This window comes from Trachemys scripta, chromosome 4 (genome assembly GCF_013100865.1).
Source record: "Trachemys scripta elegans isolate TJP31775 chromosome 4, CAS_Tse_1.0, whole genome shotgun sequence".
NCBI classification, from domain to species: domain Eukaryota; kingdom Metazoa; phylum Chordata; order Testudines; family Emydidae; genus Trachemys; species Trachemys scripta.
In genome coordinates, this window is record NC_048301.1 from 89,771,992 (window position 1) to 89,797,698 (window position 25,707).

The window sequence follows — 25,707 nt, forward strand, 5'->3', positions numbered from 1 at the left end:
AACTTGGAACCAATTTGCCCTTTCGCAAAAGGTTTTTTCTTGTATTTTTAATGAAATTTGAAATTAACATTAATTGTGTGCTATGTTAACATGCTACTGGCTTTTCCAATGCTCACCAATTTTGCTTGAGGTGTTGCACCAATTATTCATACCATAGTTGTACACAAACAGACATCCTGGTCAACAGCCATCAATACTAGAGACATAAAACTCATGACTGACACCCCAAAAGCACAGACCACCCCCTGGCAGAAACTGAAGAAAAACTTGAGCATGTCTGAGATATATTCAAACTACGGCAAGAGAGTAGCTCCCAGGCACACAGGCCTGGTTTGTAAAGTGGTCACCACTTTTGTTCAGTCAGCGTGTGATGATGTTTTCCTTTTTCCTAACTGCATAATAGACATAGACATTACAGCAGCCATTTCACCTCTCATCATAATAATTTTACCAGCTCATGCCACTTGTTGGTAATACACTTAGACCTTGATTTGGCAAAGCACTTAAGCACATCTTAGCTAGGACTACTCACAGACTCAATATAAATATGCATAAGTGCTTTCCTGGATCCGTGCCTTAATTAGTATGGGGCAAAACACCCCACTTCTCCAAGCCCAAATACCAGAACTTGGTGCCGGGGAGTTCAACAGGGTTGGGTTGAAACAATCCTCGTCCAAGCATTGATGTAGTGTAAGGAGACCTGTGGCATTCCTACGACTTATGCTCTAAGACTGCAGTAGCCTTTGGAGCTGCTTTGCCTTATCTCCACCAGGTGCTGCAGAGGTTGATCTACATGGCAGTTGTTCTACAGTAACTCCTCACTTAACATTGTAGTTACGTTCCTAAAAAATGTGACTTTAAGCAAAACAATGTTAAGTGAATCCAATTTCCCCATAAAAATTAATGTAAATGAGGGGGTTAGGTTCCAGGGAATTTTTTTTCACCAGACAAAAGACTATATTATATATAGAGAGAGATATACACACACATACACGCACAAGTATCAGAGGGGTAGCCGTGTTAGTCTGAATCTGTAAAAAGCAACAGAGGGTCCTGTGGCACCTTTAAGACTAACAGAAGTATTGGGAGCATAAGCTTTCGTGGGTAAGGACCTCACTTCTTCAGATGCAAGAAGAAGTGAGGTTCTTACCCACAAAAGCTTATGCTCCCAATACTTCTGTTAGTCTTAAAGGTGCCACAGGACCCTCTGATACACGCACAGTATAAGTTTTAAACAAACAATTTAATACTGGTACACAGTGATGATGATTGTGAAGCTTAGTTGAGGTGGAGGAGTCAGAGGGTGTATGTCCTAAGCCCTGTTGTGTGTCTCCCCTGCTCTATGGAAGATGGGGTAAGCGGGGTGCAGGAGCAGGTGGGAGAGGGACACCCTGACATTAGCCCCCCTCTTCCTTCCCTCCCCCCAGCAAAGCAAGCAGGAGTCTTGGGGAGCAGCTCCAAGGCAGAGGGCAGAAGCAGCACATGGCAGTGCAGGGAGGGACAGCTGCAATTGCTAGCCTGCTGAGCAACTGCTCCACAGGGAACTTAAGGAAACAGGGAGCTGATAGGGGGTAGGGTGACTAGATGACAAAGATTAAATATTGGGATGCGCAGGGGGGGGTGAGGGAGTGGAGAAAAAAAAAAGCCGTCAGCGGAGGAAAAAAAAAAAAAAAAGAAAAGCCACCGGAGCACCCCCCCCTCCCCCGCCGACCCGCCGAGCTCAGGAACCTGGGCAGGGGTCGAACCAGGCAGACGGGCCCGGCCTCTCCTGGCAGGAGCGTGTCCGTCCCATGCGTGTCTCCGCCACACACCCGGGCCCTGCCCATTCCGCGCTGCCCCCGGACCCACCGCGCTGCCCGGCGGGCTGCAGCCCCCCCGTCTCCCTCCTTGGGGAGCAGCTCCCTTGCCAGCCCACCCGGTGCCGGACCTGGACCTAGACCTACTCACCAGCTCCAGGAAGCACCCCCCTCCCACCGTCCCTCCAGGCTTGCGCCGCCATACAGCTGCAAGCCTGGGAGGAAGGAGGAATGCCGCGTGCTTGGGGAAGAGGCGGGGCCAGGGCGGGGATTTGGGGAGGGATCCAATGGGGGAAAGAGGGGGTGGAGTCGGGGCGGAGGGGGGCAAGAACCCCTCCAGGAGGGCAAAATTGCTTGTTTGTCCAGTGTCCCGACCGAACATCGGTCGGGACACAGGACGAACAAACAAATATTGGGACAGTCCCGATAAAATCGGGACGTCTGGTCACCCTAATAGGGGGGCTGCCAGTCCACCCTGGTTCCAAGCCCCCACCAGCTAGCTGCAATGGGCTGCTCTTCCTGCCAGCAGTGGACAAAGCCAGCGGCTGCCAAACAGTGTTAGAAGGGAGCATTGCACAACTTTAAATGAGCATGTTCCCTAATTGATCCACAACGTAACAACGAAACAACGTTAACCGGGACGACTTTAAGTGAGGAGTTACTGAACTAGCCTCATTCCTACTCTCCCTGTACCTTTCCATCAAACTTTGCTTTGTGGAAGATGCTAAAAACAGCAGCAGCATTGCAGACTATGCATGAGCTTAGGAAATTCTGTCTCCCCAGTGCTTAAACAGAACTAACTGATTCTGCTGCCCCTGGGGCTTTCCACGGGTGTTGGGAAAGCGGGAAGATTTTTCCCAGTGCATCCTACGTGACGCTCTTCCTGAATTCAGAAAATAGCAACTAGTAGCAAATACTCAGCCAAAAATATATAAAACATTTATCAGTGGCGTGGCTAATTACATTGAATGCTCTATCCAGAGACTGGTGGGTAGCCTTTGTTGGCTTCAGCTTAAATGTCTAAATATCTTAGCTTACCTAGTTGTTGAGGTGGTAATGAGCACTGGTTGTAAGAGCCAGAAGTGAACTGGGAGTTTTGGCCTAAATTAGAAAATTATAGTCACCATTAATATCTTGTGAAATTATTAAATGCTTTCATATTCTCAATCAAGGCATTGTTCATAACATGCAAAATAATTCTAAAATATTAATTAACTAATATTTAAAATAAAATATACCTTTACAGCTTAAAAAAGGAATGTTTTCAGAACAAAAGGGTATTCCGTCAGTGTACAAATATATGCTGATTTGTTATCATCAGAAAAGAGCATTGACGCACTTCTGGTATTCAAGGAACAGAATAATTCCCCTTACAAATAATCACATGGACTTTACAAATTGATGTAAGGGGGGGAAACCTTCACAATGACCCTTGAAATTATGGGCACATTTGCTCCCATTTACAGTAGTGTAAATAAGGAGTAACTCCATTGATGTCAATGGAATTACAGAATTACAGCCATGTAAAATAAGAGTAAGAGAAGAATCAGGTCCTAGAGATGTTTTTTCTATTTTTTTATATCTATGAATGAGAACATTTCAATGAATTTCAAGTTGAGACAGACATATACAGTACATGAAAAAGTTAGAGATAAATTTATAGATCCTTCGGCTTCAAATAGTTAGGTTGGCCATAGAAGGGCAGGCGGTCACAAAAGAGGGTATTTCTCTTTTTCTTGAAAACATCTTGCAAGTGAACACTTCGGGGCTATCAAGTCCTAATGTTAATTATGGATAAGAAAACTGTTTAGACAAGAAAAGCATGAGATATGCAGGCAAACAGGTTTCTCTTGAGGATACAGTGTACAGTTTGGTCACTGGTCTGTCACTGCTGATTTACATTTGGTTCACCTTAATGTTTCTGTAGCAGCAGGAAATATATTTTTCAGAGAAAGCTGTCAGGTTCAGGGATGTTGATACCATCCTAGCTTAATAATAAAATGGTTCTTGTTCATACAAAAATATTGAAATCTGATTTGTGGCCTATGTGGAGCTGATTCAAATTGATAAAAAACAAAAACCGGACATTACCAGTTATTAAAAATGTGAAGTGTTAGAATACATCTGACTTAATCATGTAGTCAGGCAGCTATATGGGAGCCAATTACTACTAGATGGGCCAGGGTTTCAACCAAATGGAATATTTCCATAATTAAAAAAGCAAACATTTGGAAGAACAAGTACTGAATTTACTTGACAAGCACTGACAACAGTGACTATGATCTAGTATAACTAACCTTGGGTGAGTCTATTCATTTATTAAAGTCTGTTATTCAAAGTTATTATCCTTTTGGTTAAATTTTGTATTCTGATTACATTATGCTGTCTGTTTACTAGTGACAAATAGTAAATTTTACCAATTGATCTTGGGGACATTGTAAAACGGGGTACAAAACTTCCCTATTTTTGTTTCATGAATATTGACAATCAATTGATGATTCTTTTAAGCATCTGCAAATTTAACTCAAGATAACATTTTACCAGAGTTTTACCACAGCAAACCAGCTACAGTAACTCCTCACTTAACGTCCTCCCACTTAACGTTGTTTCAAAGTTACATCGCTGCTCAATTAGGGAACATGCTCATTTAAAGTTGTGCAATGCTCCCTTATAACGTTGTTTGGCTGCCTGCTCTGTCCACTGCTTGTAAGATTCTGTGGAAGAGCAGTGACTTTACAAGGGAGCATTGCACAAGTTCCTCTTCTCTGCCTTCTCCCCCTCCCTCCCAGCGCTTCCCACACTGCCAAACAACTGTTTGGAGGTGCTTAGGATTTTCTGGGAGGGAGGGGGATGAGCGGGGAAGCGCCATGTCTCTGCTCCTCCCCCTCCCTCCCAGAAAGTCCGAAGCGCCACCAAACAGCTGTTTGGTGGCACTTAGGACTTTGGGGGGGGGAGGAGTGGGGATGTGGTGTGCTCTGGAGAGGAGGTGGAGTGCGGGTGGGAAGAGGTGGGCCTGGAGTGAAGTGGGGACAGGAAGAGGCGGGCCTGGAGCATTCCTGGCAAAGTCGGTGCTTGTTCTTCTCCGGGGAAGCTGCCGCTGCTGCTGTGAAGGTTCTTCCTAGCATGCTTGCCTGCAGCGGGCTGTGCCTGTGTGGGGTAAGCCAGGGGCACTTCCCAACCAGTATTATACAGTATATAATGCCTTTTGTCTGCCCCAAAAGAATTTCCTTGGAACCTAACCCCCCCGCATTTACATTAAATCTTATGGGAAAATTGGATTATTTTAACATCGTTTCACTTAAAGTTGCATTTTTCAGGAACATAACTACAACATTAAGTGAGGAGTTACTGTATCTCCCCAGGACTGGCCTTACCATGAGGCAAACTGAGGCGGCCACCTCAGGTGCCAGACTGAGGGGAGGGGGGCGCCACTAGGACCCAGAGTGTAGAAAATTATGTCTGCTGCTGGTGCATATGTATTCTCTCTGCTCTAGATGCACAGAGATGGTGGAGTGCTGTGCTGAAGGAAGGCGGGCACAAGAGACATACCAGACAGGCAGGAGAAAAGGTGAGAGAGAATAACAGAAAGCAGCAGGAGCTGCAGGGAGAGAGGAGGAGCCTCTTATGTACCTCTCTAGCACCCCCAGGAACCTGGACTGATTAACGTCAGCTTCTCAGGGAGCTTCCTGTTTCCTGCTGCTTCCCTGAACCCACTTGAGGAGAACAGGCTGTCAACTGAAGTAGTAGGAGCCAGTTAGGCCCTTAAGACGCTGATATCTTCCCTCACTCAGGCCCTGCTACCAGCCTACTTATTTGTCCCATTCAACTGAGTGTTGAGAGCCACTATAGCTGGCACAGAACAGCAGTCATGAGTGAAAGAAGAAAACGCCCCTCTGGGGCAGCATTCAGAAAAAGAAAGAAAGCAAAGGAAGCTTTTTTATCTAAGCAGGAAGGAGCTCTCCTGAGATACATAGACACAAAAGTTCACGGTGACCCTTCCGGCCCCAGTGAGGATGTGAGTGGTGAGGAGATGCCTGATCTTCCAGTTAGTCAGAGCGCAGGTGACCTGGCAGTTACTGCAGCATCCATATCTCCATCTCAAATGGATGTAACCATGCACATTCCTGAAGAAAAGTGTAGATCAGAGAAGAGTGTGGTGGAGGCACAAGAAACAGCTGCTGCTGAGTTTAGTTCCTTAAGTCTACATGATCCAGGACTGTGGACCCACTAGAGCAGTAGCCTGAGGAACTTCCTTGTACTGCATGGGCCACAGCAAGTGAAAAACTTCATGTTCCCCAAAGACAATGAAAATAGAAGTTTCCATCCAACATATTACTGGCGTGAAATCCCCAATGGTGACAAAGTGGAGAGGCCATAGCTTATGTACTCAAAAACCCAGAATGCTGCATACTGTTTTTGTTGCAAACTCTTCCAGTCTAATGTTCCAGCCACATTGAGTTCTACAGGAACAAAGGACTGGAAAAATCTGGCTAGAAATCTGGCATGCCATGAGAAGGCAGCAAATCACCAGAGAGCTTTCCATAGGTGGAAAGAGCTTGAGATGAGACTAAGGTTAAAGGCCACCATAGATGATCAGCATCAAGAGAAGATTGCATCAGCGTCTCTTTACTGGCAAAACGTTCTGATAAGGCTCATTGCCATGGTGAGAATGCTTGCTACCCAAAACCTAGCACTGCGTGACACTTCAGATCAGCTGTATGTGCCAAACAATGGAAACTTCCTTAAAATTGTGGAGCTGATGGCTGAGTTTGATGCTGTACTCCAGGAGAATCTAAGAAGAGTCACCATTCAAGAAATGTACACACAACACTACCTTGGAAAACCAATTCAAAATGAGATCATACAGTTACTGGCAACAAAAGTCAAACAGAAGATTGTGGCAGATCTGAAGTCAACAGGATATTACTCTGTTATTCTGGACTGCATACCTGACATCAGCCATATGGAACAAATGACTTTAATGGTGCGTTTTGTAACAACAACAGAACCTAGTGAAAATGTCCCTGCAATGGTGACTGTCAGAGAGCATTTTCTAGAATTTATTGACTTTGATGATACTACAGGAGTTGGTATGACAAATGTGCTTTTTAAAAAGCTGAAAGATACGGGAATTGCGATAGCTGACATGAGAGGTCAGGGCTATGATAATGGTGCCAACATGAGAGGAAAGAACAGAGGAATGCAGACATGGATCCAAGAGTTAAACCCTCGAGCTTTTTTTGTCCCATGCAGTTTTCGTTCATTGAACTTGGTGGTCAGTGATGCAGCAAGGCTGCTGAATTTTTAAATGTAATTCAAAGCCTCTATGTATTTTTCTCTGCATCAACTCATTGATGGCAAATTTTGAAGCAACATCTGGGAACATCCTCTCTGACACTGAAATCACTGAGTGCCACACAATGGGAAAGTCGAGTGGAGGCGATAAAGCCTATCAAACACCAAATTGGGAAGATAGATGATGTTGCCATTATGGAGGATAATGCTATGACAGGAACTTTCATGGGAGAACAGTGGCAGAGGGAAATGGAATCACCAGAAACATACATGACTTCAAATTTCTGTGTGGCTTAGTGTTGTGGCATGACACACTGTTTGAAATAAATGTTGTAAGCTAGAGACTCCAAGGTGTTGACCTTGATATATCTGGAGCAATGGAACAGCTGGACAAAGCGAAGTCATGCCTACAGTCTTACCAGTCAGATAAGGGATTTCAAAACATTCTGAAGAGTGCACAGAAGTTGGCAGAGGAACTTCACACTGAAGCTATTTTCCCACCCGTTCAAGAATACAAGAGTCACCAAAGAAGAAGACATTTTGATTATGAGGCACAGAATAACCATAAGAGACCCCAAACAACAATTCAAAATTGAATTCTTTAACCAGGTGCTAAATTGTGCAATACAGTCAGTTAAAGAACATTTCATGCAGCTCAAGGAACACAGCAGTATATTTGGGATGTTGTATGATATTTCAAAACTCTTCACTATACCTTGAAGACCTACACCAGCAATGCAGGGCACTAGAGACAGTGTTGACACATGATGACATGCGCGATACTGATGCGAGTGATTTAGGTGATGAACTGAAAGCCCTTTCAAGATACATTTCAGCAGGATCAACTCCAAAGGCTGTTCTTGGAATATATGTGCACAAATAAGATGACCACCCTCTTTCCAAATGCTTTTGTTGCTCTGCGCATACTTCTAACATTTCCTGTATCAGTTGCCAGTGGAGAACGCAGCTTCAGCAAGCTGAAGTTAATAAATACACATCTACACTCCACAATAACACAGGAGAGGCTGGTTGGCCTTGCAACCATCTCAGTAGAGCATGAGCTGGCCCAGACTGTGGACCTTCAGCAGGAAGCAGTTCAAATCTTTGTAACCAAGAAGGCACGGAGAGCACCACTTTGATTATTCAAACAGACAAAAATGCTAGTGTTTACTATGCAGACAAGAAAAGTTACATTTGCTGTTCAGGCATTTGAAAGTTAAGTATTACTTAAAATTTTTGAACAAGGCATTTTAAGTTGTTAGTTCTCCTTTATTGGGGTAGGCAGCAGAGCAGTACGATGAGAGGAGTAGAACAGGAAGAAGGTAAAATTGAGACCTTTCAAAGTTTTGGCCCAAGCGAGGTGGCATGGGGGCCAGGGGTGGCTCTAGTTTTTTTGCCGCCCCAAGCATGTCAGGCAGGCTGCCTTCAGTGGCATGCCTGCGGGAGGTCCGCCGGTCCCGCAGCTTCAGCGTACCCGCCGCCGAATTGACGCCGAATCCGCGGGACCGGTGGACCTCCTGCAGGCATGCCGCCGAAGGCTGCCTGACTGCCGCCCTCATGGCGACCGGCAGGCCGCCCCCCCCACACATGCTTAAAGCGCTGGTGCCTGGAGCCGCTGCTGATGGGGGCGTCATATGAGCTCCCCAGCCAAAATGTTGTGGGCCGGCCCTGTATCTCCCCTCATTCCCGCCCAGTACACTGAGTTGTATTTCCTGCAGAGACTGACTTTTCCTCTCTCAGAAACCAGAAAAAAACATCTGAAGTGAACCAACACATTGGTGTTTTCACACAGACTGGATTTTCTTTCTGATTATGGCTAGCGGAAGAGGAGAGTTGTTTGCCACAGCCCAGCTGATATTCACAAGTGGGAAATAGTATACTGTCACACTGTAGCTATTACAATAGATTGCTTGGGGGCTGGGAGGGAGGGGAGAGGGGACAGAACAATTGACAGCCTTCTTTAGCACTTAGGGTGGTAGACTGAGATATGGACCCAGCCAGACTATTACATATACATGGTTTGGTTTACCCATCATTCTGCATACTGAACTCCCACTAAAGTGAATGGGAGTTTTAAGTGCAGATTGTTCGCTGGACCAGACCCTAATTAGCTGGGCTTAAATTTACCTCCAGATGAGACCATAAAATAAGAGAGGAGAGGAATGAAGAACTATTGCTAATGATGTTTTGACTAGCTGCAGAACACTAATCCTAATTTATTAGGATTCTGTATTTGCACACTTCAGTGTAAAAAAAATCATTTAAAAAAAATAGAATTAGTCCAGTAAAATGCAAATTCCTATGCAGTTGCAGTTTCATGTCTGGTTTTGAGAATTCAGCTGCCATATCCCTCTAAATATTTATTTTAAATTGTTTCCTTGGTTCTTTCTTCTTTGATTGACAGCCTGTATCCAATTATAATTAAAATATTAAAGGCTGTTCTGGAAAAGCAGTTAGTAGCTAACAATAGTCCTTATGATCTCTCCCAGCACAAATAACATCAGGGGAATCCTTAATCATGCTCAGCACAGTGAGTCTCCTGAACTCACCACTAAAGGCCGTACATTGGTACTTAGAATAGGGTGATAGGAAGAATTAATGTGTGTTCAGTTGAAATGGGCTCTTTCATTTTCATAGAGCTGAATCAGGGTTATTGAGCTCAGTCACACAGAGACTACTTGGCAAAGATCTAGTGAAATGGGGTTTTGGTTGATTTCAGGCCCTTGAAGAAATGGTCAGGACTATGTTTGTAAAGGCAACATCTGACCTACAATCTCCCCAATAATTTCTATGGGAACTGTTAGTTTTCAAAAAGTGGAAAAGTGGAAAAATATTTCTTTAATAAGATGAGGGATGTCTCAGTATTACCTACACTAGCATGTCAATTTTATGATCAAAAGTGGTTGCAATCTAGTAAATTTCACTGTTATTATTTACACTTTCATCAATGATTTCCTCAGGCATTTGAATGTTCAAAGATAAGGTAAATATCACTATTTAAAATAAAAGTAAGTGATATAGTAAGTGATAAGGTTACATCTTATGTACCATAATGGTAAAGTTATATTTACTTTAAAGAATGTATTTGTAACTCTACAGCCTTAGTAGAAAAATACAACCTGTCCTTTAAGTTTCTCTGAAGGAGCGACAACAATATTAGTGGCATCTGGACCTTGCTGCTTTCGGATTCTGGCATAAATAGCTCTAACTTCCACCTGCTGCTTGATGGCTGTGAGAAACATTTTAGAAAACAAAGTATTAAAACTGTACTTTCAAAAATGTATTATCAAGATGTAAAAACAGCTATGATTGATACTTACGATACTTGGAAGCTTCTATCCAGCCCAGTCACATACAGCACTACATATGTTAAAGGCATCATTACATGAGAGAATAAAGATACCAATAATACATTTAATGTGAACTACCTGGCTTCTCAGCCATAAATCCCACTACAGAGCTTTAGAGGAAATGATTCAAGATTTCATGATAGGTATGCAGTTCATATTGGTCATTACAGTTCTAGCCAACTTTGTATATCACATAAGCTGCATGCAGAGAGCAGAAGGCTGGTGGGTGGGGTGGAGAGAATCATTAAAGTAGAGATGGAAGAGCTGGAAACTGCAGCAGCTTGACCTTGTGGCGTTTCTAAGTAGTCATCCATTCAAGCATAAGTGTGTTTGGGAGTCTAGAAGAGAAAAGGGAGTGTGGCCTTCTAATCCCAAGGATACCCAAGGTCTTTGAGGAAGAGAAGCCCTAGTTCCAGAGACAGAAACATCTTAATGCAGGCCTGACCCTCCCTGCAGCTCTGCTGGGCCTCTTCCTTCCTATAAGAGCAATAGTGCTATTGGTCAAGTCTCATCACAGTTACAAAGTAACAGCCTAAGAAAGGACACTGAGGATGTTAATGTTGAAAACAACAGGAAATGCAGATCGAATATCCAAAACCTCAGCAGGGAATGCAATTTGGCTGGTCACCTGCTTTAATCCTATCATCCTTGTCTCCAAAATCTTGTGGAGTCCTCACCCCACAGAGCTTTCATAGAGTCTCAGAGAGCTCAGGACAATACTGTGTTTCCCTTCAACACCTGCCAAGAGAAATCTGGTGGATCTTTGTTTCATCAGCTTGCAGAAATGGAGGGGTAATTTAGTTTTTGGATTTCAAAAAATACTGGGATAGTAGTCAGATTTAGAGTGGCACAAGGGAGATTTAAATATTTCAAGACAGAAGTGGAAGAATCAGGGAATATGATGTACTGGAACTCACCTGAGTGATACACTATATACTGCAAAATTGAGTTAGAGCACATTATGGACTACAAGCTGGAAAAAAAATCCCCTCGGTGAACATAGGGATCATTGGAATAGCCAACGTACCTTCTCAGATTTTGATTAGTGGTGCTGGATGTAGGTTTTCTTTGAAATTATTCTTTAATTTCACATATCAAGTAAGACTATGATCTTTCCTTATGGCTAAAATATTTTGAAATCAAATGTTATAATTTACGGCACCAAATAAAAACTAGTTTTGAATCTATTCGTGTGACTCTTGCTTATTAATACCATGTTCTAAATCATTCTGTACACAGCTCAAGGGGACACCAAACAATCTATTATGGTGTATTATGTTTATAACCATCATGCTGCCTGCTTCCTTTCCCACTCAGTTCTAACCAACATGTCACAATAGAGCAGTATGTGAAAAGGCAATACATTCATGGCATTTAGAAGTGCTACATCTCTCAATTATGAGAAGTAGTAGTAAATAATTGCAACTGCACAACAGAAATACAGACTACATCTAGAATGTTTTGTTGCCAGTGCGTAACCTCTTTTGGTCACCTCACTAAATCAAAATTATTTAGTAGTTTATGCCAAGAAGTGTGTGTATCTAATCTAATCATCTAAAAGTAAAACCTTATGGTAGAACCTGGACTAAACATAGCTTAAAACAAGGGTTTAATTTAATTAGGTGAGGACACTTCTAGCCCACATCAACATGAAGCGACATACATAAGGCAGAATTTACTAGCTACATCAGCTTTCCCAGGCTAATATGTTCAATAATGAACTGTTTGTATGTATTGTTATACAGCCATCCAATTCACTGTTTCTTTTTAAGCAATGCCAATACAGTGGTCCTTTGAAATGTGGCTTTCTGATAATGCAGAATATAAATATTGATCACCACTTTCATTTCAGCTGGACAGAACATACTTCAGTTTATTGGAGGATAAGATATTCATGAAAGCTACTGTTATTTATCTCACTACTAAATCTCTCTGTTGTTTTTTCTCAATTTCAAAGGGCTAGATTGTGCAGCTTTGAATGGGCACACCTACCCTGTAGCTGCCCCTTCTGGCCAAGTATGGGTTTACTGAGGCCTTCCTCAGTTTCTCCTTAACTGAGGCACCCTTAAAAGAATTCATACAGGCCAGATATTCAAACAGTCTCCTTCTGGGATCTCATTTATTATACCCAGCATGAAGTCTTTCAAAAGTAAACTCAAACCTTCAAAGTCTTCATCCCAGTTTCAGCTAGGCCCAGTCCCTCCTCCCTAAGGGTCTGTCCTCTCTAACAATTCATTTATTTTTTTCCCAGTCCCAACCTAAGCACCAGCCTTTCTCTCCAAGGGCCTGTATTTCTACTCTCTCAGTACATATTGCCTGGAACTTGACCTTCTCAGCTGATGTTCCCCCCTCCCTGCCCTCAATAGCCTTCTTACTCCCTGCAGTGTCTAGAGAAGAGGTTGCAAACATGCGGCCCATGGGGTTGTTTTCTGCGGCCCACGAGCTCCTTGCGCCCGCCCCCCCCAGCGTTTACCTAGAGCGGCTCCAGCCCGACGCGCACCGGGGGAAGGGCAGGCCACCTGCCTGCCTGTCCCTGCACTGCTCCGGAAAGTGGCCGAAACCAGGGGGAGGAGGAGCACAGGGCTCTGTGTGTTGCTCTTGCTTCAGGCAGCACCCCCAGCAGCTCCCATTGGCTGCAGTTCCTCGTTCCCGGCCAATGGGAGCTGCTGGGGGTGGTGCCTGAAGCAACAGCAACACACAGACCCCTGTGCCCCTCCTCCCCCAGGTTTCGGCCACTTTCCAGAGCGGTGCCGGGGCAGGCAGGCAGGCAGGTGGCCTGCCCTGCCCCCGGTGCGTGTCGGGCCAGAGCCCACCCCCTGAGCCCCTCCTGCAGCCCAACCCCCTGCTGTACCCCACACCCCGCCTGCAGCCCAACCTCCTGCTGTACCCCACACCCCTCCTGCACCTCACACCCCAACTCCCTGCCCTGAGCCCCCACCACACCCCTCCTGCCCTCCCTGGGGGCAAGAAGGGGGCAGAGTTGGGGTGGGGATTTCAGGGAAGGGGTTGGAATGGGGGCAGGGCCTCATGGAAGGGGTGGAGTGGGGACAGGGCCAAGGGTGGCAGGGGGAGGTGTCAGTAATGCGGCCCTCGGCCAGTATAATAGTCCTCATGTGACCCTCGTGGTCATTTGAGTTTGAGACCTCTGGTCTAGAGGCACCTTCCAATCTGCAGCTATCATCCAGGTGACAGTGATACAATACTTTAAATTACTGGAATTTAGAAACCTTCTGCTGGATTGATAAGAGAGGTAACACGGATAGTTTGCAACTTGGGGATTTTATCACACCAGTAATATCAGGAACAAGAATGAAGGAAAAATAGGAAAATTAAGTAAAAGCTTGAAGAGCAGTTCAATGGCTAAAACAAAGTATTAATGTAAAATAAGTCTGTTAAAAGAAAATCATTATAAAATACTTGGTTGGTTTTAATGTTATTTTAAATTACTGTAGTTTGTAAAGTGTCATATTAAAAACATTGGGTAAAATCCTGGCCCCATTTATGTCAATGGGAATTTTGCCATTGTCTTCAGTAGGGACAGGATCTCATCCATTATGTACAGTTAAGTTACAGTTTAATTTAACCAATCTTTCTAATAACAAACAATGGGACACATAGCAAGTTTTGGCACCTTCTTTGATGAAGAACAAATCTGAATCTGTGATTAATTACCTTTTCTGCTCAGAAAAGGATTTCCAGCAGAAACACACAGAAGCATGTCTCTCTCTATTTCATCCCATGACTGGAGTGGCTCACCATCCGGTGTATACAGAGCCTTGGCAGGCTGTTGCATATTTAGCCTGGTGGTGCAGTTATCCAGCAGCTGAAATGGAGAAAATTGTGTTGATACTGAGCACTGCATACAGATGCACAGACTTATGCTGTAAAATAAACACAGAAATACAGTTCGCCAGACATGGTGGAAGAACACCAAACAGATGATGAAAGAGATGTTACAGAATCTTGTGCTGTAGAATCTTCTCTGGATCCCAGACCTGAAATCCTTATTCAGGCAAACCTTTCATTAATGTTCATGAGAATTTTGCCTGAGAAAGGAGGTCAGGCTTTGGTCCATACAGAGAAAGTCAGCAGAGACAGAAACAACATTGTAAAGAGAATATGAACAGAAAGCAGAAGGGACATTCTATTAGAACTATCGCTTTATACTGGGACATTTTAAAAATAAGCACCAAAAAAATAAAGACCAAAATTAATGAACCTTCAAATGACATATATTTGTCTGCATGCGAATGGTTAATATAATTCTATTGGCTCCCCCTATTTAGCTCTTTCTGGATTTATGGAATGCTTTAGCTCAGTGTTTGGGCAATTTCAAGAATTTTATCTGTGGTTTGGTCTTAAGATCAATGTATAGTTTCAGAATGAGACAAAGAAAAAGGCCTTAAAATATGTGTGTCTTAATCTACATACACACATTTAAATACATACATAAGTTTATATAAATGACTATATGTATATAAATGAATACTTGTTTTACTATATTATTCTAACTCTTCTAGATAGGTATTACACACTTCAACCATTAAGTAAATAAGTCAAGATAATAAACTGATTGTTCCAAACAAACGGAAGTTGAAAATATACAAAAATCTAATAATTCAAGGCTGCTCTGCTCTCAAATCTAAAAGAGAATTCATCAGAGCCTACTGCAAGAGCTGCTCTGGCTCCCAGAGACACTCCACTGGGGCAGAGGATGAAAGCCACTGCAATACTGAGGGAGAAGCTATGAGAGCAGTCTTGGCATGGGATGGAGATTGTCCCCCTGAGTCACTTCGATGCCAGAGCAGGAGGCAAAAACTAATTTAATGCCAGGCTTGGAGCTACTACTTTATGCAACAATACACAATGCATGGGGGAGAAGTGGATGGACAGCAGCTGTAATAATTCAAAGGACCAGGTGGCTGCAGTTGGAGGTCTTGGGGAGGACAGCAGTTATTGGAGAGGAGAAGGAAGCAGTAACAGAAGCTGGAAAACTGTGGGCAGGATAGGCATGTGTGATTCTGATAACCTGGGTCTCACATACATGTATTATATACAATAATAACTCAGCAAATATTGGAGGAGATACAATTTCATCTTGATGTTCTGATGACTACACAACCCATTTCAACTTTGCTCCTGTGCTTTTGTCATGTTTCTAAAGCCCTCATACTATAAAGAGAAAGGCTAGGAATCTCCTTGGAGGGTCCTTGAAATAAGCAATTAAAACAGAGTGGGACAGATGGCGGTGCAAACACCAATGGTTGTCAAGAAATGAAAAGAAAAGGTTACTTTGTAAACAATTCACTTGAGTTACCCCCTCTGGCACACAGGGGTGGGGCCAAAGGCATTCCATTGCACCACTTGACCTGATTACCCTATTGCAATCCCACAGAAGGTCTGCTGAGAGACCAGCAGAGAGGCAGCTTTATCTTTCAGTTGGGGCTCCGTGAGAGCTCTGCCAGCACTGACTGCATGAGGTGATGCAAATAATCAGTGCATTCCCCAGCCAGCATGATCACACTTCCTTTCTGGTCTTTTGGGGGCTGTACTGGCTAGATGCGACCTCCCAAGCAGAGCGAGAGTTGCAGATACTTTGTGTTGGCATGCACTTTCCCCTTATCATTGCCCAATCTTCTTGGATCACATGGCTGAATTTGGCTCATGATCTAAAATAATGTAATCATTTACATTTTGGATAATCCTATTCAAGGGTTTACTTTAATAAATGATATTTCCTACAATAATGAAAACAAATAGAAATACATTTGTACATTTGTTTATGAGAAAATATTCTAGATCTAAAAATCAGCATATACTGACGAGCTTTACAATTCTGCCATTGTAAGCATGAACAGAAAGCTGAGGACTTTTTACCTTGGTAATTTGATGATATATCATATAAATTGCTACTGCCTGGGGTCACAGTTCATCACACATTCTTTTGCCTGAATTGTTTCCATTATATTATTAAGGGTATCTGCAGAAAGTCCATTTAAGAGCTTTTTTTGGTAGTTACATCATGTTGGTTTTGGTTTACTAAGGGGCATCATCTTACAGACTACAGAGAAGAATCAAATGCATCCAAGGAAAATCTGCCATAATGGGAAAAGTGTGTTTTCCCTTTTTTCTGCATTAAATATATATTAAACTTGCTAAATCATAATAAACTCTGACTCCTAAAACCAGATTCTCTGCTGATGTAATTCCAACACAGAATTCAACCCTTAAAGTCCATGTTTTCCTTAACAGATTTTGAATCCTTATTGAAGCCATCTTTTAGCAATAGGCAGCACTTTTGAAAGACTGATTCCTTCTGCTGTACTTTACCTCTGAAATTGTTTTTCCCCAGGCATAAACTCCTTGCTCGGGTTTATAACCATTCCGGTAAACCCACACTCTTTTTGCAGATGGTTGATCATACAGACATCTGTGTTTGGATGACAGCAGTTTAGATGAAAATGGAGAACTTCTTTTGAACTGTGATGCTTGAACCTCTGAGAAGTGTGTCTATAATGAAAAGATTTCGGAGAATGTGAAGTTAACATAGGTGCCCCATCCCTTTATAGTATTTTATGTATAGTAAAATAGAAAATCTAGGAGAAGAACAGAATAATCTATTTTTAGTACAATAATATCATAAATAGTGAGGGGTATATGATGATCTCAATCCATCCCACTGAATGATGATTGATACTTAACTCAGTGGAAATCTGTGAGCAGATTGTGACTATGTGGCCCTAAAATTACCTAATTGGAATTGAGATACTGTATGTTGTAAGATGTATATTTTATGATCAGGACCTCACGTGACTGATATTGAGAGACAATAGCTATCAGATTATATAGTATCCCTATACTCAGCCATAACGCTCAGTAATATAAAATTCGGCTTCTCTCTCATGCTTAAATATACAAGACAATGAATCTATAATACATAGTATAAATACTCATATTATGAATAATAATTTATCCAACCTGGTTTTGAAAAATGACTTGTTATGATGAACTGTTCTTTATCTCTTAATGACATCATAAACATGTCAATATGCTATAATGCCATAGTATTGTTTCTTTTCACAAATTTGTACAAGGCCCATGAGCCTTCAAGACAGTTTTGATTAAAATATTTCCCAAACCAAAGAGTGGAAGTTTTCCAAGATCTTGCACATATATCCTATCTTAATTTTTCCCCTCTGTTTTGGTATATACTATAATATTGACTGATTAACCATATGGATGGAAACTACTTTTTTGAGTCTGGATGTCTCTAATGAAATTAGTAATTCACTCTTTGCTCTTGTCACATATTCAGATATAGCCTTAGGAATGATTAGCATTGAAACTATCAAGCCCATTTTACTATGCTGGATCTAATTGCTCATGCACATATCTATAGGGCCTTTTTCATCTTCCTTATTAAGATAATTCTTGGGCTCCATTGAGTCTCATAAACTCATAGACATTAAGGCGAGAAGGGACCATTGTGATCATCTAGTCTGACCTCCAGCACAGAATCTTACCTGTCCCCTTCTGTAATAGACCCATAACTGCTGGGTGAGCTTCTGAAGTCCTCAAGTTACAGAGAATCCACCATTTACTCTAGTTTAAATCAGCAAGTGATCCATGCCCTATGCTACAGAAAAAGGCAAAAACCCTCCATGGTCTGTGCCAATCTGACCTGGGAGAAAATTCTTTCCCAACCCCAAATATGGCAATCAGTTAAACCCATACTGGAAAGACCCATCAGCCAGACACCTGGGAACGAATTCTCTGTAGTAACTCATAGTCCTCCCCATCTAGTGCCCCATCTCTGGCCGTTGGGGATTTTTTGCTACTAGTAGTCACAGCTGGGCCACATGCCATTGTAGGCAATCTCATCATACCATCCCCTTCATAAACTTATCAAGTTCAGTTTTGAAACAAGTTAGGATTTTTGCCCCCACTGCTCCACTTGGAAAGCTGTTCCAGAACTTCATTCCTCTGATGATTACAAACCTTCGTCTGATTTCAAGCCTAAACTTGTTGATGACCAGTTTATATCCATTTGTTCTTGTGTCCACATTGGCACTTAATTTGAATAACTCCTCTTCATCTCCTGGTATTTATCCGTCCGATGTATTTATAGAGAGCAATCAGATCTCCCCTCAGCCTTCACTTGATTAGACTAAACAAGCCTAGCTCCTTGAGTCTTCTCTCACGAGGTAGGTTTTCTATTCCTCTGATTATCCTAGTACCCTTTTTTGCACCTGTTCCAGTTTGAATTCATCTTTCTTAAACATGGGAAACCAGAATTGCACACAATATTCCAGATAAGATATCACCACTGCCCTGTATCATGGCAATAACACTTCCCTATCTCTACTGGAAATACCTTACCTGATGCAACCTAGGACTGCATCAGCCTTTTTCATGGCCACATCACATTGGTGGCTCATAGTCATCCTGGGATCAACCAATACACCCAGGTCTGCTGCTTCCAACTGATAAGTCCCCAGTTTATAGCAAAAATTCTTGTTGTTAGTCCCTAAGTGCATGATCTTGCGCTATTAAATTTCATCCCATTTCTATTCCTCCAGTTTTGAAGGTCCTCCAGATCCTCTGTTATGATATTCCGGCCCTTCTCCATATTGCAATACTTCCCAACTTTGTGTCATCCACAGATTTTATAAGCACATTCCCACTTTTTGTGCCAAGGCCATGAATGAAAATGTTAAATAAGACTGGTCCCAAGACTGATCCCTCATGAGCTCCACTGGTAACCTCCCTCCGCCTGACAATTCACCTTTCAGTCTGACTCGCTGTAGTCTCCCCTTTAACCAGTTCCTTATCCACCTTTCAATTCTCATATTAATCCCCATATTCGCCAATTTAACTAATAATTTCCATGTGGAACTATATCAAATGTCTTGCTGAAATCATGGTTTCAGAGTAGCAGCCGTGTTAGTCTGTATCCGCAAAAAGAACAGGAGTACTTGTGGCACCTTAGAGACTAACAAATTTATTAGAGCATAAGCTTTCGTGGGCTACAGCCCACTTCTTCGGATGCTGAAATCATGTAGATTAGATCTACTACATTTAAAAAATCAGTTATCTTCTCAAAGAAGGAGATCAGGTTGGTCTGGTACAATCTACCTTTTGTATAAGCATGTTGTATTTTATCTCAAATACTGTTTGAAAACCTTTTGTGTATATTTGGCAGCCTGTGAATACTGTTTCAGATAATGAAATATATAGGCTGTACTGAATCACATGATCAATGTATCATAGGACTAGTGTAAAATCTAACCTTGTGATAAAATTCCTCAACAACATGAATGCCGTTTTTAATTTTGGAATATTGATACAGATTGTATTTTATACCTCGGTATGTTGTATATTTTCCATGAGTTTCATCTCTTCTTGGGTTTCTTCAGTCCAGCCTCCTTCTACTGCTATAGGCTGAACTGGGCTTTTTGTGGGCACCAAGGTGGATGGTTTAAAGGCTGTTATTCGTCGCCCTGAGGCAGAGAAATTTCAAAATAACTCTTGTAAAACCATGTTTTCTTACTTTGATGGTTCATTTTATTTTTTTCTTACCTCTGGTCACAGAACTTTTAAAGCTATTAGTCCTAAAATACTAAGTATAATTTGTAAAAACAAACAGTACACATAGCAAGCAAGGCCAGGCAATGATCGAGACAGACATATCTATGCAGACCAAGTAAAAGCCTAATGTGAACACCACAATCCAGATAAATATTAGATAAAATTTCTAACTCGCAGCATCAATTTCATTTTCTTTCAGTCTGTAACATATGTTTTGTTCTCCCTCAATAAGAGATGATTAAGGGGGATATGATAGAGGTCTATAAAATCATGAATGGTGTAGAGAAAGTGAAGATGGAAGTGTTATTTAGCGCTTCACATAACACAAAAAACATGGATCACCCAATGAAATTAATATGCAGCAGGTTTAAAACAAACACAAGGAAGTACTTCTTCAGCCAACGCACAGTCAACCTGTGGAACTCGCTGCCAGGGGATGTGAAGGCCAAAATATAAATGGATTCAAAAAAGAATTAAATAAGTTCACAGAGGATAGGTTCATCAGTGGCTATTGGCCAAAATGGTCAGGGATGCAATTGCATGCTCTGGGCATCCCTAAACTTCTGACTGCCAAAAGCTGGATCTGGACAATAGGGGATGGGTCACTCAATAATTGCTCTGTTCTGTTCATTACCTCTGAAGCATCTGGCACTGTCCACTGCTGGAAAACAGGATACTGGGCTTGATGGACAATTGGCCTGACTGTATAGTTATTCTTATGTTCTTATGACAACCATGGGCCTTTTTGGTTTCCTACAGGAAGCTGCAGTAAAGCACATGGCCAGACTCTTTGTTTGGCTCTAACCCCTTCACACTGTTTTGCTGAGGCAGGGTCCATAGGAGGCAGAGAACTAGTATGGCCATTTACTGCTATACCATCCTCCCCACAGCCTCCAGTGCAAAGGGTGCCTAGAGTTAACCACAACCAGCTAATGTATTTTTAAACATTATTGTCCCTCTCCACACTCAGGATATGTCTACACTAAACCTTTTTACCTTGAGGCACTTAACACATGTATAAAGTCTACTGTGAACACTACCCAAATATCTGTTTCTAGCACAAACCCTTCATTCTATCAGTTAAAACATGTTAGTGAATGCATTTTCTAACAAAATGAATTTTGTCTGCATAGAAAAGGCTTTCAATGTCCAAATACCCACTGAAGCTTAACATTTGCGATCAAATCTGAGTGGGTGAACCCAGCACCAGCATGGAACCCCAATGAAACCAATGGGGCTTTATGTGGGCACAAGGGATGGATCCTATTGCAGGGTGTTGAGTATTGGGCGCCCAAAAGTTAGTCTGCACACGCAAGTTTGGAAGTTGTACAGACAATTTAGTCATCCACTTTGGAAACCAAAGTTTGGTTATCATAAATATCACAACAGTTCTAAATTAAATGCATACTGATACCAACCTTGCAGCTGTCTCATTTTGTGCTTCATAGCATTTAGATCAGCCAAAATTTTGTCCTTCTCGAACCAGTTTTGTTTCTCTTCCCTTGCTGCCTTTTGCAAAGCTGTAATAAAAGAAATATATAATATTTCTACTGGTTATTTTTCTTTGTAGTGGTTTGCATTAATAGGTTTTTTTTGGCTGACTGATTAGTATAATTGGATCTCTTTTAGCAAATAGTTTTTAAAGAACTTGAGAGTATTAGCGAGTTAAACAGATCCAATTACAGACAAGTAATTAAAATGTAAGTGTCCTCAAAAAAAACCCCACCTCTCTGAAAGCAGATGAAGCTTAAGGAATGTCTCTGCAGAGCAAGACACAAAGACATATTGATTTAACATGTACAGTACTGTACTACATTTACTTTTCCAGTATTGCATGCTTAAGTATAGTGGTAGAAGATTGGTTTAACATTTTTTTAAACATGCTCCTGCTGATAGAAGAGCTTTATTCTTACAAATGACAATGTTCAGACAATTAGTCCTCATTGTGAAACAAATAACTAGCACTATGCTTGAATCATTGCTCAACAGTCCATACATCTTACTATCTACTTTGAATTTTATTGACATAATGGGTATAATTTGGAAGTTGATTTTAAGCTTCTGGATAATACATGTAATATATACTAGCCATACCTTTCTTTTTAGGTGTCCAATTGTGCAAAGACTTATGAATGTGATTAACTTTACTCAAGTGAGGAGTGCAAATGAAATATATGTGTGTGTGTGTGTGTGTGTGTGTGTGTGTGTGATGTACTTGTAGCAGCATAACTTTTTTCCCAGATAAGATATTTAATTTTTATTCCTCACTAAAATAAAGTGTTTTAGAATTTGCTCTGAGATTTTCATTCTCTTTTGAAGGGCTTGCCCACATGGAGACTTAGTGCATGACAAACAAGGATGTAACTCTACAGACCCCTAGCTTGCCACACACTAACTAGCTCTGTGGACCTTGCTACTGCACTCTTAAAGTTCCATAGTGGGTTTGACCTACAGCTGTTGTTTGAAATAGCAATAGGTCAAAGCACATCATGGAATTTTTAGAGCGCAGTTGTAGGGTCCACGAGGTGACTTAGAGCACTGCAGGCTAGTGCACTCTAGATTTACATCCTGGCTTGCTGTGCACTAAGTCTCAATGTGGATAAGCCCTAAGTATCTCACTTGTGTGAAGGAGGAAAGAAACCTAGTAAACTCATACCATCCAAAGGTAGAAAAGGTTCTCCACAGGAAACCCAGACCTCAATAGGATTTCTGAGGATGATGGTGAGCAAAGAATCATCTATCATATTCAAACTGTCTGGAGTCATCAAGGATAATTCTGACTTTATCTTCACTTTCTCCATGTACTTATCTTTGTATTTGGAAAGAAAAAATTACAAAGTTTATCTTTATATCACTTTACCCTAAAGAGTTTTTTTCTCATCTTATTACAGTAGAACCTCAGAGTTATGAACACCAGAGTTATGAACTGACCGGTCAACCACACACCTCATTTTGAACTGTAAGTATGCAGTCAGGCAGCAGAGACAAAAAACAAACAAACAGAACAAATATTGTACAGCACAGTATTGTGTTAAATGTAAACACATTAAATGTAAACACATTTAACACAGTTAGGGGGGAGGGATAGCTCAGTGGTTTGAGCATTGGCCTGCTAAATCCAGGGTTGTGAGTTTAATCCTCAAGGGGGCCACTTAGGGATCTGGGGCAAAAATCAGTACTTGGTCCTGCTAGTGAAGGCAGGGGGCTGGACTCAATGACCTTTCAAGGTTCCTTCCAGTCCTAGGAGATAGGATATCTCCATTAATTTTTAATTTAAACTACTAAGAAAAATGGAAAGTTTTAAAAAAAGATTTGACAAGGTAAGGAAACTTTCTGTGTTTGTTTTATTTAAATTAAGATGGTTAAAAGAAGTATTTTTCTTCTGCATAGTAAATTTTCAAAGCTGTTTAAGTCAAATGTTCAGCTGTAAACTTTTGAAAGAACAACCATAACATTTTGCTCAGAGTTATGAACATTTCAGAGTTACGAACAATCTCCATTTCCGAGGTGTTTGTAACTTTGAGTTTCTACTGTAGTTTAATTTAGACTGCACCACACAATTTTTTTATCCTTATGTTCACATACTGGATATGAAGAATATTAAGATGAACATATTAAGAAAAACTGTTCATTACTTACAACAACTAACAAAAGCTTAAATAGATAATATTTGCAGCACACAGGAATGTGGCACAGTGGTAATAGAGAAGAGTGACACATAATAGAAAGAACAACGGGATGGGGGAAAGTGGTGATTATAAATGGCATTTTATATATAGGAAAGGGAGCAAAAGTGATCAAATCTGAAGCACTGCTATTTGAGGACAAAGCAAACGTGCAAATGAAGGTCTCACAAGGATAGGTTAAGTACAAGCAGATAAGAACCTTTGGGGTTTCTCCCATTGGTTTAGAAAACTCTTAGGAATTGTTCACCACTAGTTTAAATATACTCTACTTGAATATATGGCAGACCCATTGTGATGTTATAATTAAAGTTGCGTTCTGTTTTGCACTTGCAGTGGGAGTTCAGCCTGTGTGTTTGAGATGAAAAACACAGTATCTTTGCTCCAAGTTTCAGCATGCAATCTGAGAAAAGCTAGAATTTTCTGAAGAAGTTTCCAGAAAATCAGTTACTAAGTTTCAAAGTTCGAATCAATTGAAAATTGGCCCTAAAAAGTTCACATGCCCAGTCTCATGATTAATTGGGCGCCTTCATCTTAAAAACTACAAACTGTACAAAAGGCCAAACTGCGTATACTCTCTGGGGTTATGTAATTATGTGATTCATTATCTATTTATTATTTGTATTACCACAGCACCTAGGAGTCCTAATCATGGACCAGCATGCCTTTGTGCTAAGCACTGTACAAACACAAGACAAAAAAAGATGCTCCCTGCCCCAAAGAGCTTACAAATATATGTATTAGACGAGAGATAGCAGATGGATTTTAAAAAGTTGTTTGCAGTGTAGTCACCGTGCTGATCCCAGTATATGAGCAAGACAAGGCGGGTGAGGTAATAACTTTTATTGGACCAACTTCTGTTGGTGAAAGAGACAAGCTTTTGAGCTCAACATTTGCAGCACACAGGAGGTTTTCAAAAGGAGGCTGGTGTCTTGGATGGTTTAAACACAACAAATCCTGCATCTTAGCAGGGGGTTAGACTAGATGACGTTGACAGTCCCTTCTAACCGTATGGTTCTATGATTCGAAGACTACTGTGACTTACCCGTGGCAGAGACCAAGTGCTAAATATATAATGATCCAAATTAATGGCTCAATACAATTAAACAAACTAAAATAATCCTCAAAGGCAAGGCAAAAAAACAAACAAAAAGAAATTTATGATGAAGCCTGAAGCTCACCAAACTCCAGGTGTGGTGGACTACTGTGGAGAATGAATCCCTAAGACTCAGCTGAGAAAGCTCTGCCAGCAGCTGTAGAGTGAGAATCCTAGGAAATGAGAGCATGATCTTATATTTTTGCTGCTGCAACAAGGCACAGGCGGCAGAGTGTCTCTCACAACCAGGTCCCAGACCATTAAGGCCAACACAAGCAATTGCATCTGGAAGTCTACAGGACACCACAACACCATAATACGTCTTACTGTATGATATAACAAAAGCCCCTTTATGTATTTACAGCCTTGTTATTCACAGGTAGTGGTAGTTTTCCAACACCAATAACAAGAATGAATATGTTGTGAAAATACAATACTGCTTGTTTATCCCACAGGAAGAACATAACTCCTTAACATAAATATTTTTGAAAACTGTACCCACAGTCACTTTTGTTTAGTGCAGCACTGAACTGTTTTTAGCTCATTTTTATATTTATTTTGAACAGCAGATCACTGTAACTTTATATTCACTAGAGTATTTTTGATTAGTATATAATTTAAAAACAAATATTTTTTCATGTTTTCTATCTAGTGATTTGCATTTGGTGTTGCTTTCCCTTGTCTAGTTTTCCCTCATTTACGTATTTATTTTTGCTGTATGATTTGCTATTCGAATGCAGTATCTTTGTGAAAGGGGCTCATCCTATTTCTTTCCCATCTATTAATTCTGCAGGCAGCATGCTATCACATATGAGGCCTCTCATTAAAAGCAGCTGACTTTGTATTAGGCATAGTTCCATTTCTTATCAAATTTCTTAGCAAGTTTGCTGGTAGGGTCC

The 25,707-nt window shown here is 41.4% G+C and overlaps 1 protein-coding gene across 1 annotated transcript in view; it reads right to left on the minus strand.

Annotated features, from left to right (window-relative positions):
* The window catches only part of DCDC1 (doublecortin domain containing 1), a 420,863-nt gene that overhangs the window by 9,592 nt on the left and 385,564 nt on the right, over positions 1-25,707 (minus strand). Inside the window, exons 33-39 of the mRNA XM_034769879.1 lie at positions 22,686-22,838; positions 21,448-21,549; positions 19,805-19,941; positions 16,772-16,951; positions 14,114-14,264; positions 10,211-10,320; positions 2,835-2,897 (exon numbers count right to left, since the gene is read on the minus strand). Coding sequence (XP_034625770.1) covers positions 2,835-2,897; positions 10,211-10,320; positions 14,114-14,264; positions 16,772-16,951; positions 19,805-19,941; positions 21,448-21,549; positions 22,686-22,838 — 896 coding nt within the window. The remainder of the gene's footprint in view (positions 1-2,834; positions 2,898-10,210; positions 10,321-14,113; positions 14,265-16,771; positions 16,952-19,804; positions 19,942-21,447; positions 21,550-22,685; positions 22,839-25,707) is intronic.